General features: G+C 41.9%; 1 protein-coding gene across 11 annotated transcripts in view; it reads left to right on the plus strand.

Annotated features, from left to right (window-relative positions):
• LOC116067348 (serine/threonine-protein kinase BRSK2-like) overlaps positions 1 to 15,000 on the plus strand; it is a 214,891-nt gene that overhangs the window by 183,612 nt on the left and 16,279 nt on the right. For 7 of the 11 annotated variants that reach the window (XM_035999726.1, XM_035999728.1, XM_035999732.1 and 4 more), the window contains 3 exons: positions 8,104 to 8,761; positions 12,968 to 13,016; positions 14,427 to 14,550. In XM_035999726.1, coding sequence (XP_035855619.1) covers positions 8,104 to 8,761; positions 12,968 to 13,016; positions 14,427 to 14,550 — 831 coding nt within the window. The remainder of the gene's footprint in view (positions 1 to 8,103; positions 8,762 to 12,967; positions 13,017 to 14,426; positions 14,551 to 15,000) is intronic. The other 4 variants (XM_035999733.1, XM_035999735.1, XM_035999734.1 and 1 more) reach the window with 1 other exon arrangement.

The raw sequence follows: 15,000 nt of genomic DNA on the forward strand, positions 1-15,000 counted from the left end.
GCGTGTAGCTCGCTAGCTCACTAAGTTGTTTCCTGAAGAGAACAGAGTTAGAGAACGGCAACACACAGAGAGAGGAAGGGGAGGGACATCAGGGACGTTAGGCAATTATCCTGGAAATGTACTTCCGTTGATCCAGACTATTGTCCTTTTAAAGGTGCCGTAGGTAGGATTGTGAAGATCCAGGACTTAGCCAAAAAATTTGAACATCAACAACTTCTCAGTCCCTCCCCCCTTTCTGCTAAAGCCCAAAACGGTCTCCTAAGCCCCTCCCCCCACAAGGGGAATGAATGCGTGTGCATGAGCAGTGATTGACACGCAGTTAGACCCCCCCCCCCCCCCTGGTGAAAAAATGATTAAAATGCTGCATGAGACAGAGTGAAAAAGGGCATCTTTAACGCCTGCGGTCTGGATGGGGATACTCCAACAGGCCGGCAATAAATTCTCCTTTATGAAGGTTATAATGTTCTTCTTTTGTTGAAACATTTTAAGAAAGGCACTGGTCATTTTGGAGGCTTTATTTATAGCCCTCATATAATGCTATAATGTTTTATTAATAAGAGCAGACAGAACAAACTGGCAACTGACTGTATTTTAATAGCTTTTAATATGAAAGTTATAATTGCAATGTCGAAATAGACAGGTCTGATAAAGTAGTTCCAGCTCTAGCGTTAACTGCAGGTTCAGACTTCACATTGTATCCCTCTCTCTTGGATTTACCCTGCAGATCTCTGCAGCTAGCTAGACTATCTGTCCAATCTGAGTTTTCTGTTGATTGATTGATTAGACTTTATTGTCCACCTTAGTGGAAATTTGTCTTTGACTTCTCCGACAGATATACATCAATAACACCAATTTAAAATTACATTAAAATACACACAGTTAACAGTACAACACTAATACCATCAACATGCAACAACAGAAATGGAAAACAATGCAGACTAAAACTACTTTTGAACATACACATGTTCCACCAAAACAAGTTCCTTCCTGAGACTATTTAGCAGAGGCACCGTGGCTCCGTCCGGAACTTAGAACCGCCCAAGACGATTGTGATTGGTTTAAAGAAATGCCAATCAACCAGAGCACGTTTCTCTCCTATCCCAGAATGCTGTGTGGACTAGCCAGACCTTCCTCCGCAGTGCTGTGGAGGGAGATCTGGCAATGCCAGACTGCCTTGACTTCTGATTTGCTCCCGCCATAACTACTACGGCCACTAGAGAGCGCCGCCACTATAAACTGAAATATAGTTTGTAATTGCTGCTTGAACAAATGACTCATGGGAGCGTTTTTTGGGGGAGGACTGACTCCCTAATATACGATTATGAAAAAATATCAACGTGTCCTTAGATTTCCATGCTGACTCAAAGCAATGATTCTACACCAACACTATATTATTTTATACTTTGAAAATGAAGACACACTGCTGAGAGAACTAGAAGGTAAACCGTCAGCCGCGGTTCATCCTCTCACCCTGGGTCGTCATGTGGCCTGGATGTGAGGGGCTTTAAGGCAGGCTGTACCGTCAACACATTCTCACTCCCATCGCGTAAAATACGGACGCTTGGTCAGGTGCCTTTGGCGTTGTTCTTGACGCTAAAAGTCTCCTTTAGCGTCAGATCTAAACGCATTTATCTAAACGTGCTGAGTCGGGAATATTGGCATCACTTTTGACGCAGTTAGGTTAAGGAAAAGGTCGTGGGTGGGCTTATGTTTCCATGACTCGCGGGAAGAACGGGACAGTTGGGTTTAGGTAAAGAAGAACGGGACGGTTGGGTTTAGGTAAAGAAGAACGGGACAGTTGGGTTTAGGTAAAGAAGAACGGGACTGTTGGGTTTAGGAAAAGAAGAACGGGACTGTTGGGTTTAGGTAAAGAAGAACGGGACGGTTGGGTTTAGATAAAGAAGAACGGGACAGTTGGGTTTAGGAAAAGAAGAACGGGACAGTTGGGTTTAGGTAAAGAAGAACGGGACAGTTGGGTTTAGGTAAAGAAGAACGGGACAGTTGGGTTTAGGAAAAGAAGAACGGGACAGTTGGGTTTAGGTAAAGAAGAACGGGACGGTTGGGTTTAGATAAAGAAGAACGGGACGGTTGGGTTTAGGTAAAGAAGAAAGGGACGGTTGGGTTTAGGTAAAGAAGAACGGGACGGTTGGGTTTAGATAAAGAAGAACAGGACGGTTGGGTTTAGGTAAAGAAGAACGGGACAGTTGGGTTTAGGTAAAGAAGAACGGGACGGTTGGGTTTAGATAAAGAAGAACGGGACGGTTGGGTTTAGGTAAAGAAGAACGGGATGGTTGGGTTTAGGTAAAGAAGAACGGGACGGTTGGGTTTAGATAAAGAAGAACGGGATGGTTGGGTTTAGGTAAAGAAGAACGGGACGGTTGGGTTTAGATAAAGAAGAACGGGATGGTTGGGTTTAGGTAAAGAAGAACGGGATGGTTGGGTTTAGGTAAAGAAGAACGGGACGGTTGGGTTTAGGAAACGTGAAACGCCGGACATGATCCCCGGTCTCCTGGGTGAAAGTCCTGTGTTGTGTAACCCATCCACCCCCCCTAACCAACCTCTCTATGCGGATTTTCAGTCTTTCATTCTACTCGCTGCCGTAGTCGCTCTTAGTGCTACGTCATCTCCAAACCCCGTGTAGCTGCTGCTGTTCTACAAAACATACAAAGGGCGCTTTTTGCGTCACTTCAGAACGCTGACAGCCACTGTCAGCCACAGTGACAGCCACTGTCCAAATGTCCGTATTTTACGAGTTCGGAGTGAGAACGGGTTGGTACCGTACGTCACAGAGCTTTAGATCAAGTGGCACCGGATCCATCGGAGGCCAAACACCTCAACTCCAGATGAGATTCGGTGATTTATTTAAGGTCCACACAGAAGAGATTCTCATGCAGCTGCACATTAGTTGAAGAATTGATCCATAAGTCTGCAAACGGCTGCTGCAGTGACAAAGTAGAAAGGTTAACCGTGCAAATCAACCGGCAGTTTCCACGTTGTAGCTTCTCTGTTTTCAGCAAAGCAGTGCTTGATTTTTAAGTTAAGCCTCAGCAAGGACGGCCTGTCGAACATCAAACACTCACATTGCAAAGCCCGCAGAAACATTGACTTTTAATGAAGGTCACTGTCCCATTCTTCAAGCCATGGTGCATTCTCCTTTTCTGTTCATTTGTTTGAACTATGTAAAGTTTAAAAAGTACTGAGTAAAAGTCACTGGGCCTCATGCAAGAACATGTTCCTAAATGTTAGGTTTGTTTCAGCTCAGATACAACTGACTCTCTTAACTTAACTGCACAATTAACTGTCGTGAATTGATCGTTTCAACGTGATGTATGCCACCTGCGTTTGTGAGATTGTTAGCATAACCGATGCCCTTAAATTACAATATAAGGTTTCCTGCCATCCATTTTTGCGTTTATTTGACAGGACGATATAGAAATAAGGGAAAGAGCGAGAGAGAGGGATATTACATGCATTAAAGGTCCCAAGGCTGGAGTCGAACCCAGGACGTTTTCGATAATACAGCTCTGTAAACACTCGGCAGTGCACTTCCAGTTCTGATCCATTTGTGGTAGGGCTGCACAATGAATCGAAAATTAATTTTAATCACGATTCTGGCTTCCCACAATTACATGAACATGATCAAATGCAATATTGACGCTTAAAATGCGCTCTCTGCTCATAGAAGCCGTTACTAAAGTCAGCCAGCCAGCCACCAGGGGGCCATCAAAATGTTTTGGCTTCTTTTTGGGGGCCATTTGTGTCAGTATCAAAAATACATACTCCTAAATAGGAGAAAATAACTGAAAGCTACAAGCTGGTAGCTTTTTGTACGAGTGGTTCTTGCATAAGGCCCATTAGGGGGGGAAAGAAGAATCAAGAATGTGCACTTAAAAGGTAACTTTTTTTTCCCAGCCCGGACCCTATTTTCCCATGTTTTTGTGTCTAAGTGGCTGAAATTGGCATTAAGAAACAAGCTGCAATGTAATATTAATGGGAAATTTCACACCTTCAATTAAATTTTTTTGGCTGACAGGCTCAGATTATTATTCTAAGTGTCTGACAACATTATGGAAAGGATCCCTACAGAGATAGACCTTTTTGTTAAAGAGTAAGATCCTTTTACTTTAACCAGAAACAGCTCCGAAATCTATATCGCCAAAACCACCAAAAGCTGTCTTGGTTCGTCTTTCCACTGTTCCAACAATCACCACTCTGGTTTGGTTGAAATAAACCCTTAATTCACCCATTTACATGTGGAGATATGCTGGCTCTATACACGCTAAAAGTACTGATTATTTACATGGAGTCTGGTGGAAATATGCTGGCTCTATACACGCTAAAAGTAGTGATTATTTACATGGAGTCTGGTGGAAATATGCTGGCTCTATACACACTAAAAGTCCTGATTATTTACATGGAGTCTGGTTGGTTTGGTGATGGGGATTTCGGGGCTGTTTCTGGTTAAACTAAAAGGATCTTACTCTTTAACTAAAAGGTCTATCTCTGTAGGGATCCTTTCCATAATGTTGTCAGATACTTAGAATAATAATCTGAGTCTGTCAGCGGCAACAACAGAACTTTTAGTGGACGCTAACTGATGCTGAACATTTGTCCTGTATAGGGTTACACTGCAGCCCGGTTCACGGCTGTCGGTTACAGTGCTCTCGCTCAATACTGGACCAATTTGTCACTTAGACACCAATGCATTAGGGTCCAGGTTGAAAAAACAAAACAAATTACCCTTTAAGTTTGTGATTAGGGTGTTAACACTCACACACACACATCGTCCCTGTCCGTTCACATCGAGCAGACTTCACACAGGCTGCTCTGAGCAGAGACTCAGGCTCAGTTTCTGACCCGTCCTATCAGCAATCTGCTCATTCATTTCACAGCATTGTGTATCAGCACTGTGCATGCACTCTGGCCGCTTTCCCAAGTGGAGGATAAAGCTAAATCTGTTAGCTTTCGAGCTGGTTCACTTGCTGGTAATCAGGGATGCACCGACGTATCGGACCGTAATCACGAAAACCTTCTGTCGACTAAAACCCTGATTTTAAGGGAGTGTTAAGAATGTGTAGCTGAGGATTTGTCAGTCAGCCTGTTGAGATGTTGGAGGTTTTGACCGTTGGGTACAAAAATATGTATTTCTCAAATGCCAGGGAAACAATTTCAAGGTGTTGATTTAACTTTAGGCTTTAAACCTTTATAAGCAATAACATTAAAGCGTAACTCTCGCCAAGATGCAACCTAGGTGTGACACGGTTGGAGAGAATGTGGCGGACCTAAATGCAGACACATCAGGCAAAGTCGAGTTCAAAAGGTTTAATAACTAAAATCCAAGCAATGAAGAGAGCTGGGCAAAAATAAATGCAAAATGTCCAGGAAGCCAAAAGACAAAGAATACAAAAACAGGAATCCAAGACAAGGGGTAGACTTACACAAACTCTCACAGAATACCATACAGAAAAATCACAACACAATGATCTGACACAAGACAAGGGGAACACAGAGGCTAAATACAAGAGGTAACGAGCAAACATGGGACAGGTGATACAACGGGTGAAACACATCAGGTCAGGGCAGAACAGTCAGACAGGAGGGAAAACACAAGACAGGAAGTACAACTAGACAAGACAAGGGAGAAAAACAGACTACCAAAATAAAACAGGAAACAGAAATATACACAATCATCACACTAGGGTCTTTTTGTGAATGTTCAACACTCATCTCGTAAAATATGAACGCTTGGCCAGGTGCCTTTGTCGTTCTTATCGACGCTAAAAGTCTCCTTTAGCGCTGTAAGTAAACGTGCTTGGTCGGGACTATTGCCGTCCCTTTAGCGCTGTAAGTAAACGCGCTTGGTCGGGACTATTGCCGTCCCTTTAGCGCTGTAAGTAAACGCGCTTGGTCGGGACTATTGCCGTCCCTTTAGCACTTTAAGTAAACGTGCTTGGTCGGGACTATTGCCGTCCCTTTAGCACTGTAAGTAAACGCGCTTGGTCGGGACTATTGCCGTCCCTTTAGCGCTGTAAGTAAACGCGCTTGGTCGGGACTATCGCCGTCCCTTTAGCGCTGTAAGTAAAGGTCAAGGTCAAGGTAATTTTATTTCATACCCGCAGGTAAAATTGTTTTGCAGATAAAAAGAAGAATTCGGTCATCCACATAAAAGACATAAGAACATACAACTATTTCATGTACAAATTTACAAGTAAACAAATAGACATCATGACAGACTGCGCCATAACACATACATATCCTCTATCCATATTAACTGTCAAGTACTAAAACTTCTCTCTTATTATTTAGGAATTCAATTGCAGCTAGAACAAAAGTATTCTTATAGCGTCTTGTTTTCCATCTCAAAGCCGCAAACCGGCGACCAGACGGAAGTAACTTAAAATCATTCCTTAAGAGATGCGACCGATCACTCAAGACAGCACTTGCTTTCCGGTACAGCTGATTTGTGTAAATATTTCCTAAGTTCCTTTGATTTAATCCTATTATCTTACTTGCCCATCTTACAATTTGGTTTAAGGAGTTTCTGTTCTTCACTGACAGGCTTCCATACCACACCACTATAAACGCGCTTGGTCAGGACTATTGCCGTCCTTTTAGCGCTATAAGTAAACGCGCTTGGTCGGGACTATTGCCGTCCCTTTAGCGCCGTCCCTTTAGCGCTATAAGTAAACGCACTTGGTCGGGACTATTGCCGTCCCTTTAGCGCCGTCCCTTTAGCGCCGTCCCTTTAGCGCCGTCCCTTTAGCGCCGTCTCTTTAGCGCTATAAGTAAACGCTCTTGGTCGGGACTATTGCCGTCCTTTTAGCGCTATAAGTAAACGCGCTTGGTCGGGACTATTGCCGTCCTTTTAGCGCTATAAGTAAACGCTCTTGGTCGGGGAGGAGAGTAAAGATGGAAAGCTCCTAAAGCTTAGTTCCATATAAATGCACGGATAATTTGTTGTTTTGTCGTTAGTGAAAAACAATATTGACCTCGTAGTTGAAAAAGGAGCCTCATATAAGAATGACATTTCCTCCTATGGAGTCCGTTCATTCACATTCAGTGATCGACACTTTTTGACTGGCGGAAAAACCAACTGCTAAAGTGAGTTGTTCAAAACCTTTCTTTTTAGTAAACTCTGTGAACACAAACAATGTTCTCAATGCTGGAGTTAAGGTGTAGAGCCCCTGGTGATACTTGGAGCAAAGTTTTTAAAAATAGTGATTTTGATGCGATCATAGTAGTGCCCCTAGCACTCCCATTCAAAAGCCCATTTGACTGAAAAACGAAAATATGATCAATCTTAAAAGTGGTGTTTCCGTCCTAAATATGCTTTTAAACGAAAGTTTGACTCGGGTACATTCACAAAAAGACCCTACGTTGCATTTTGGCGAGAGTTACGCTTTAACTATTGCTTGACTTTAAGTGGATATTTCTGTGTGACTGACATTACTGAGACAGTTTACTGACTTTAGTTTATTACTCTCAGAAAAACAAATATATAGAAAATACAGTTGACATTTTTAATTGCATCTTTAGTCATCAAAATACACAGTAACACAGCACATGTGCCAATTAGTTTCATTCACCTAAGTGCAGTTCTCGTGAACAATAATTCCCTATCTTAATTAACAAACTTTCCACCAAATTTCAGACGATATAAGCTCCATATCATGTGTCAATGTTTCATTACTTCAATGTTGTGTAATACAAATTTTAATATGTTTTTTTACAAATTGCAACATGTCAGACAGGTGAGCACTAAAGTGACAGGAGGTAGTTTGGGTCCAGCAGGTTTGATCTCGGTGCATCCCTACTGTTAATGCGTCATGAATGCTCCACTGCTGCCTCCTGATTGGCTGACCACTTTGCTAATCGCATGTTCTGTTTTTTCTTTCTTTCTTGCACTCTCACCACTTCCTGCCTGCTCCACCTCTCAACCCATCTGCCACACTCCTGTTTTTATTTCCTGTTTTTTTATATATATATATTTTTTTTTTTTTTTTTTTTAATGGGAATGAACCTTTATTGGGCTGTGGTGTTCCTCTGGCTGTGGCCTCGCTTTCTCATTGGCTGACTCTGCCGCTGTGTCATGACCAATCACAGCCCACCCGGCGGTTTTTCATCCCACCTCAGTCCCCAGACCTGTGTCAATCCCCCAACTGCAGCCCCACCCACTCCCCCGAGGTCCGCCTCAACGGGGTGGGGCCACGCACGCCCAACTCCTACCAGCCAAAGATGGGGTCTCCCCTCATGCACCCCCGCACGCAGACCCTCCCCGCCAAGCCCAAAGTGTCTGAGAAGCCCCTACAGACCACCAGATCCAACCCCCTCCCCAACACCACCCAGACCCCCACCACACCCAAATCTGAGCCGTCCACGCCGTGCCAGCCTCTGGCTCCGTGTGTCCCCAACAGCCCGCGAGTGAGACGCCACCCTCCCCTCACCGTCCCCCCTAAACTCTCCATCCCCCTCTCCCCGGTGGCTCCCATGTCGCCACGTCGCCGCTACCACCTCCACCCTGACCACAACGGCAAATCTGTCCCCATCACGCAGGTGACCCCCCACCCCTCCCCCCGAGGGAGCCCTCTCCCCACCCCCAAAGGCACCCCGGTGCACACGCCCAAGGACAGCCCGGCTGGCACGCCCAGCCCAACACCACCGCCCAGCCCGTCCATCGGCGGCATGCCCTGGAGGACACGCCTCAACTCCATCAAGAACAGCTTCCTGGGCTCGCCACGCTTCCACCGCAGGAAAATGCAAGGTAATAAGAATTATCTTTATTAATAGAGCACTTTACAAAGTGCTTCACAAAGCAATAAAACAGAGTAGAGGTGCAACGATTAATCGATTAGTTGTCAACTATTAAATTAATCGCCAACTATTTTGATAATCGATTAATCGTTTGAGTAATTTTTTTATTAAAGAAATTAAGATTTCTCTGATTCCAGCTTGTTAAATATGAATATCTTCTAGTTTCTTCTCTCCTCTGTGACAGGAAACTGAATATCTTTGAGTTTTGGACAAAACAAGACATCCTCTTAGACAGGACAGGACGTCCTTTTAGTCTTTGGGAAACACTGATCCACATTTTTCACCATGTTTTGACATTTTTATAGATCAAACAACTAATCGATTAATCGAGAAAATAATCGACAGATTAATCGACTATGAAAATAATCGTTAGTTGCAGCCCTAAAACAGAGCCTTCATAAAAACATTGGGTTTTTACACCAACAAAGAAAAACGTGTACAGTGTCGGTAAGAATAGGAGAAACCTTTTGAAAAGACTACGAGTTCAGAGGAGGTTCAAGCTTTTAAGAAGGGACTTAAAGGAAACAACTGATTAAAAAAAGACTTCTGTATATGATTTATTTAGATCAGATCTTTATGATATCCTCTCCTATCTGTATTATAATTAGAGCTGCAACTAAGGAGTATTTTCATTGTCTATTAATCGTGGTATAAATGTCAGAAAATAGTGAAAAATTAGGATTAGTGTTTCCCAAAAAGCCCAAGATGACGTCCTCAAATGTCTTGTTTTGTCCCCAACTCAAAGATATTCAGTTTACTGTCACAGAGGAGAGAAGACACTAGAACAATATTTACATTTAAGAAGCTAATCACACAAGTTTGACTTCTTTTTTCCTCATTAAACAGACTGATCTCATGAAGTGGCATATGTATGACATGCCAATTCGTGTGCCATTACTGGGTTTTTACAACAACAAATAAAAACGTGTACAGCGTTGGTAATAATAGACCTTTTTCACGGCAGACATGTTGACATGTCATAGTAGGAAAAGCACAGGTGCATTCAAAAGCATTAATGATGGCTGCATTCCACTTAGGAGAGGCCCTGGTATTGTGCATGCTGACTCACTGAAATAGCTTACTGGGACACTTGATGGAGTTGAGCCATCGTTAAGATTTTTTAACGTTTTCAACAGGGTTTTTTTACTACTGTGTATAACCACCACTCACACCAACTTATTAACTTTAGTTTTTACACTTATTTTTGAAATTGATGGTCAATAAACCTAATTTATAGGATGTTATACCGAATTGTATTGTTAAAAAAGCAGAAATTATGAACATATGTTGATGGATAATCACAGACTGGTTTATGTCAAAGTTTACTCAGAATACTGTTTTGAAACCATTTCATTTTTTTCTCTCCAAATGCTATAAAATTGAATATAACACAAAAATAAATCAGATTATTAGTTGTACTTGCCGAAATGCGTTGTATAGACTCATCAATGTTATTTGGGGTAACTAAAATTGGGAAGTTAATAAGAAAAATTGATATAGAAATTTTGAAAAAGGGTCAAATTTGACCCAAGGACAGCATGAGGGTTAAGAAGGGACTTAAAGGAAACAACTGACCGATTGTTGTCAGATTGTTCTTTTAGATTAAAATAAGACGGTAACACTTTACTTGAAGGAATCGACATAATCGTGACACTGTCATGAACATGTCATAAACGTTATAAACAAGTCATAAACGTTTATGACTTCTGTCATTAAGTGTAATTCGGTTTTTGTCATGACAAGTTGACATTAATCAAAGTGACATTGCCAGAAGTTGTCTTGGTCATGACAAGTTGACATTAAATTAGTTTGGGGTGTCTTTGTAATGACAACTTGACATTAACCAGGATGATATTACCAGAGGATGTCTTTTGTCATGACAACTTGACATAATGTCATCCTGTTTAATGTCAAGTTGTCTTAATAAGGACACTCCAAAGAAATGTAATGTAAGTTGTCATGACAAAATACATCCTCTGGTAATATCATCCTGGTTAATGTCAATTTGTCATTACAAAGATACCCCAAACTAATTTAATGTCAACTTGTCATGACCAAGACAACTTCTGGTAATGTCACTTTGATTAATGTCAACTTGTCATGACAAAAACCGAATTACACTTAATGGCAGAAGTCATAAACGTTTATGACTTGTTTATAATGTTTATGACACGTTCATGACAGTGTCATGTCATAGTTATGTCGATACCTTCAAGTAAAGTGTTACCAAAAAGACTTCTGTATATGATTTATTTAGATCAGATCTTTATGATATCCTCTCCTATCTGTATTATAATTAGAGCGGCAACTAAGGATTCTTTTCATTGTCTATTAATCGTGGTATAAATGTCAGAAATAGTGAAAAATGGTGATTAGTGTTTCCCAAAAGCCCAAGATGACGTCCTCAAATGTCTTGTTTTCTCCCCAACTCAGATATTCAGTTTACTGTCACAGAGGAGAGAAGAAACTAGAACAATATTCACATTTAACAAGCTAACATCAGACAAGTTTGACTTTCCTCATTAAAGAGACTGATCTCATGAAGTGGCGTATGTACGACACGCCAATCCGTATGCCATTACTGGCGTGTTATCAAGACGCATACTCGCTTTTTAGCGTGTTTATCAACGCCGTTTGGCCTCCATTGACTTACATTACCTTGCGATTGCGTGTGAATTGACGTCGTAGCGAGTAGTATGAAAGGGCGAAAATCTGCTTAGGGAGGTTGGTCGGGGTGTAGGATGGGTCAAACACAGGACTTTCACCCAGGAGACCGGGGAATGTGTCCCGTGTGTCACGTTTCCTTTCCACGTTTGTTGTTTTCCTAAACCCAACCTGCGTGTGGCGTTTCCTAAACCCAACCGTAGCCTCGCGGTAACACATAGCCTCGCGATAACACGCCACTTGGCTTTAGGAAAGTGGCGTGTATGTTTACGCTGTTACGTTGCAGACAGCCGTCCGCTGTATACAGCTTAGACATAGCTCAAAATGCGTACAGATAACACGCCACTTGGCTTTAGGAAAGTGGCGTGTATGTTTACGCGAAGTCATGATGTCATGTTGCAGTGTTTGCATACTGTAATATTTTACAGGAAATAGTATGCAAGTTGCGTACTATTGGTTTCACACTAAGGTTTTGGACATACTAAAACATCTCACATACTGTTTTAGCTACTATTTAGCATGACAGTATGGAATTTGGGACGCAGCCTGGGAATGAAGGGGTACGTGAGACCTCGGACCAAAAAGGTTGGAAACCCCTGCTGATTTATTGAGATCAGATCTGTATGATAATGTATTCAGCAGAGAGCGTGTTCATGCATCAAACTGCATTCTCATAGCTCAGGGGAATAAGTACAATCCATCTCTGCTGTTTAATACTTCACCTGCTGCCAGCCTTTATCAGGAGAAACAGCCGCCTCGGACCGCGTTGTGCGCAAGATAACTATCTCATTAGTTTAGGTAGTTTACTGCCATGAAATCGCTCCACACAAACTGAACAGAGCCATGATGATCTCATTTACACGCACACATTATATATTTATCCATCTGCAAGGGCGTAACTTTGAGTTCAACATTGGGTTGTCTCCTATGAATTACCCCTATGTCCATCAGACAAACAGAAGAATCTTTATAACCACAGTTTCTACAAATTAAATGTGAAGTAGAGCTGCAAAGATTAATGGATCAGAAGTCAACTATTGGATTAAATCGCCAACTATTTAGATAATTATTCGGTGTATGGCTTTTTTATGAAAAATAAAGACTCAAACATTTTCCGATTCCTGCTTGTTAAATGTGGATATTTTCTAGTTTCTTTCAGGGCTGTGAAATTAATGGAAATTAGTCGCGATTACGCTTTCATTTCACGTTTATTTGAATAGGGACAGATGCTAAATCAGAGACATTTGTTGTACAGCATCACAGTGTGTATATATATATATATATATTTAATTGCATTTTTAGTCATCAGAATACACAGTAACACAGCACGTGCCAATTAGTTTCATTCACCTAAGTGCAGTTCTCGTGAACAATAATTCCCTATCTTAATTAACAAACTTTCCACCAAATTTTGGACGCCATAAGCTCCATATCATGTGTGACCCCCCCACACCAACTTAACTCTGTGACCTTTGACCTCTTATTTCCACAGTTCCCACCCAGGAAGACATGTCCAGTCTGACTCCAGACTCTTCTCCAGAGTAAGTATGACCAGAGATCTCCTAGAACTAAAGATACGGGGCCAGAGACGGTTTAGAAGCGAGACTTAATTAATTGACATTAATGAAAGTGACATTACCAGAGGATGTCTTTGTCATGACAACTTGACATAACGCCATCCTGTTTAATGTCAACTTGTCATGACCAAGACAACTTCTGGTAATGTCACTTTGATTAATGTAAATTTGTCAAATCAAGACAACCCAAACTAATTTAATGTAACCTTGTTGACAAAAACCGAATGACCCTTAATGACAGAAGTCATAAACGTTTATGACTTGTTTATAACGTTTATGACACGTTCATGACAGTGTCATGTCACCATTATGTCGATACCTTCAAGTAAAGTGTTCCCCTTTTTTTCAACGTTTTGGACGTTTTTTTCGGCACCTTTTGACGTTTTTGTGTGTTTTTCCCCCACGTTTTTGAAGCTGTTCCCGACATTTTGGTCCTTTTTTTCAACGTTCTTTTATAAAAAAAAAAAAAAATTCAAATGCAATTTGCGTTGTATCCACGTAATTTCTTTTGAAAATTTGGTTGAAAGAAACCTATATCAAATTTCTGATATAGAAACTTTTTGAAAATAGGTCAAATTTGACCCAAAGACAACAGGAGGGTTAACCAACATCCAGAATCAGCTGGTTCCTCTTCTACTGTGACTTATCAGTAGGGTTGGGTATGGTTTGGTTTTTTTCCGATACCGGTGCTAAAGCGGTACTTTTAAAACGGTGCTGGTGCCTAAACCGATACGTTTTAAGAAAGTTTAAAAAAAAAGACAGTTGGCGACATTTAAGAACAACTTGTTTATTGCTACGGCCATATGGTCAAAATTAAATGATTTAATAGTAATGTAATAACTATAACTTATAATAAACAATAACTTATTTCACCAGTAAATTGCTGTTGAATGACAAAAACAACCACCAGATGGGAAAAGGGTATTTTACAATAACTTTGAATGCAGCGCGAGGCTGTAGGTTACCAGTTTCAGTGAACGCACCGTCTGTGTTTTTCCGACGTCGTCATCTGCTGCGCTGCAGAGCAGACTGTTGAAATACAGTCACACTTTACACTGTTTAACGTTAGCTGTCAGCATTTTAACCCTGTTTAATCCAGCTGCTAGCTAAAGGTAGGCTAACGTTACCTGCTGTTGAGTGTAGTGTAAAGTCAGGCACCGAAATAAGGCACCGAAATTTTCGTTCTTATTCGGTCTCGTTACTACCGTTTAGGTGGGAACCGGTGCCCTATTGGCACCGCATTTCGGTACCCAACCCTACTTATAAGATTTAGATTTGGACAAAACAACACCAATTTCTGCAATGCTTCCACCATCGGATAAAACTACTTGAGATGTACGTTGTTCTGAAGCACGTTGCGTCTCCTCCCTGCAGACTGGCTAAGAAGTCGTGGTTCGGGAACTTCATCAACCTGGAGAAAGAGGAGCAGATCTTCATCGTGATCAGAGACAAACCTCTCAGCTCCATCAAGGCAGACATCGTCCACGCATTCCTCTCCGTAAGTCTCCTCTTCTTTGTTCCTCTTCATCCATCTATCGTCTGTTCTCCTCTTCTTTATCTCCCGTTACTGTCTGATGAATCACACTATTCTGTGTGTGGCCTGTTTCTCCTAGCCTGGCTCCGCCAGTTGTAGTTCCGTAATGGCGGCGGAGAAAGATGCGAGCGAAGCCATTCGGTCCGTTGTGGCAACGCTGCCGAATATCCAGAAGTTAAAGCCCGAGCAAGAACAGTCTTTGCTGAGTTGTGTTGGTGGCCATGATGTTGTGGCCCTCCTCCCCACGGGGTTCGGGAACAGTTTGATTTTCCAGCTCGCTCCGTTAGTGGTGAAGGAGTTGGCTAAGGCTAACGCTAGCGATGCTAAGCCGACACCACGACCAAATGTTAGCGATTGGTTATGGAACCAGAGTGGCTCTGGGCGGATCCAGTAGTTTTAAACTTCAACAGAATA

This window comes from Sander lucioperca, chromosome 3 (assembly GCF_008315115.2).
Source record: "Sander lucioperca isolate FBNREF2018 chromosome 3, SLUC_FBN_1.2, whole genome shotgun sequence".
NCBI classification, from domain to species: Eukaryota; Metazoa; Chordata; class Actinopteri; order Perciformes; family Percidae; genus Sander; species Sander lucioperca.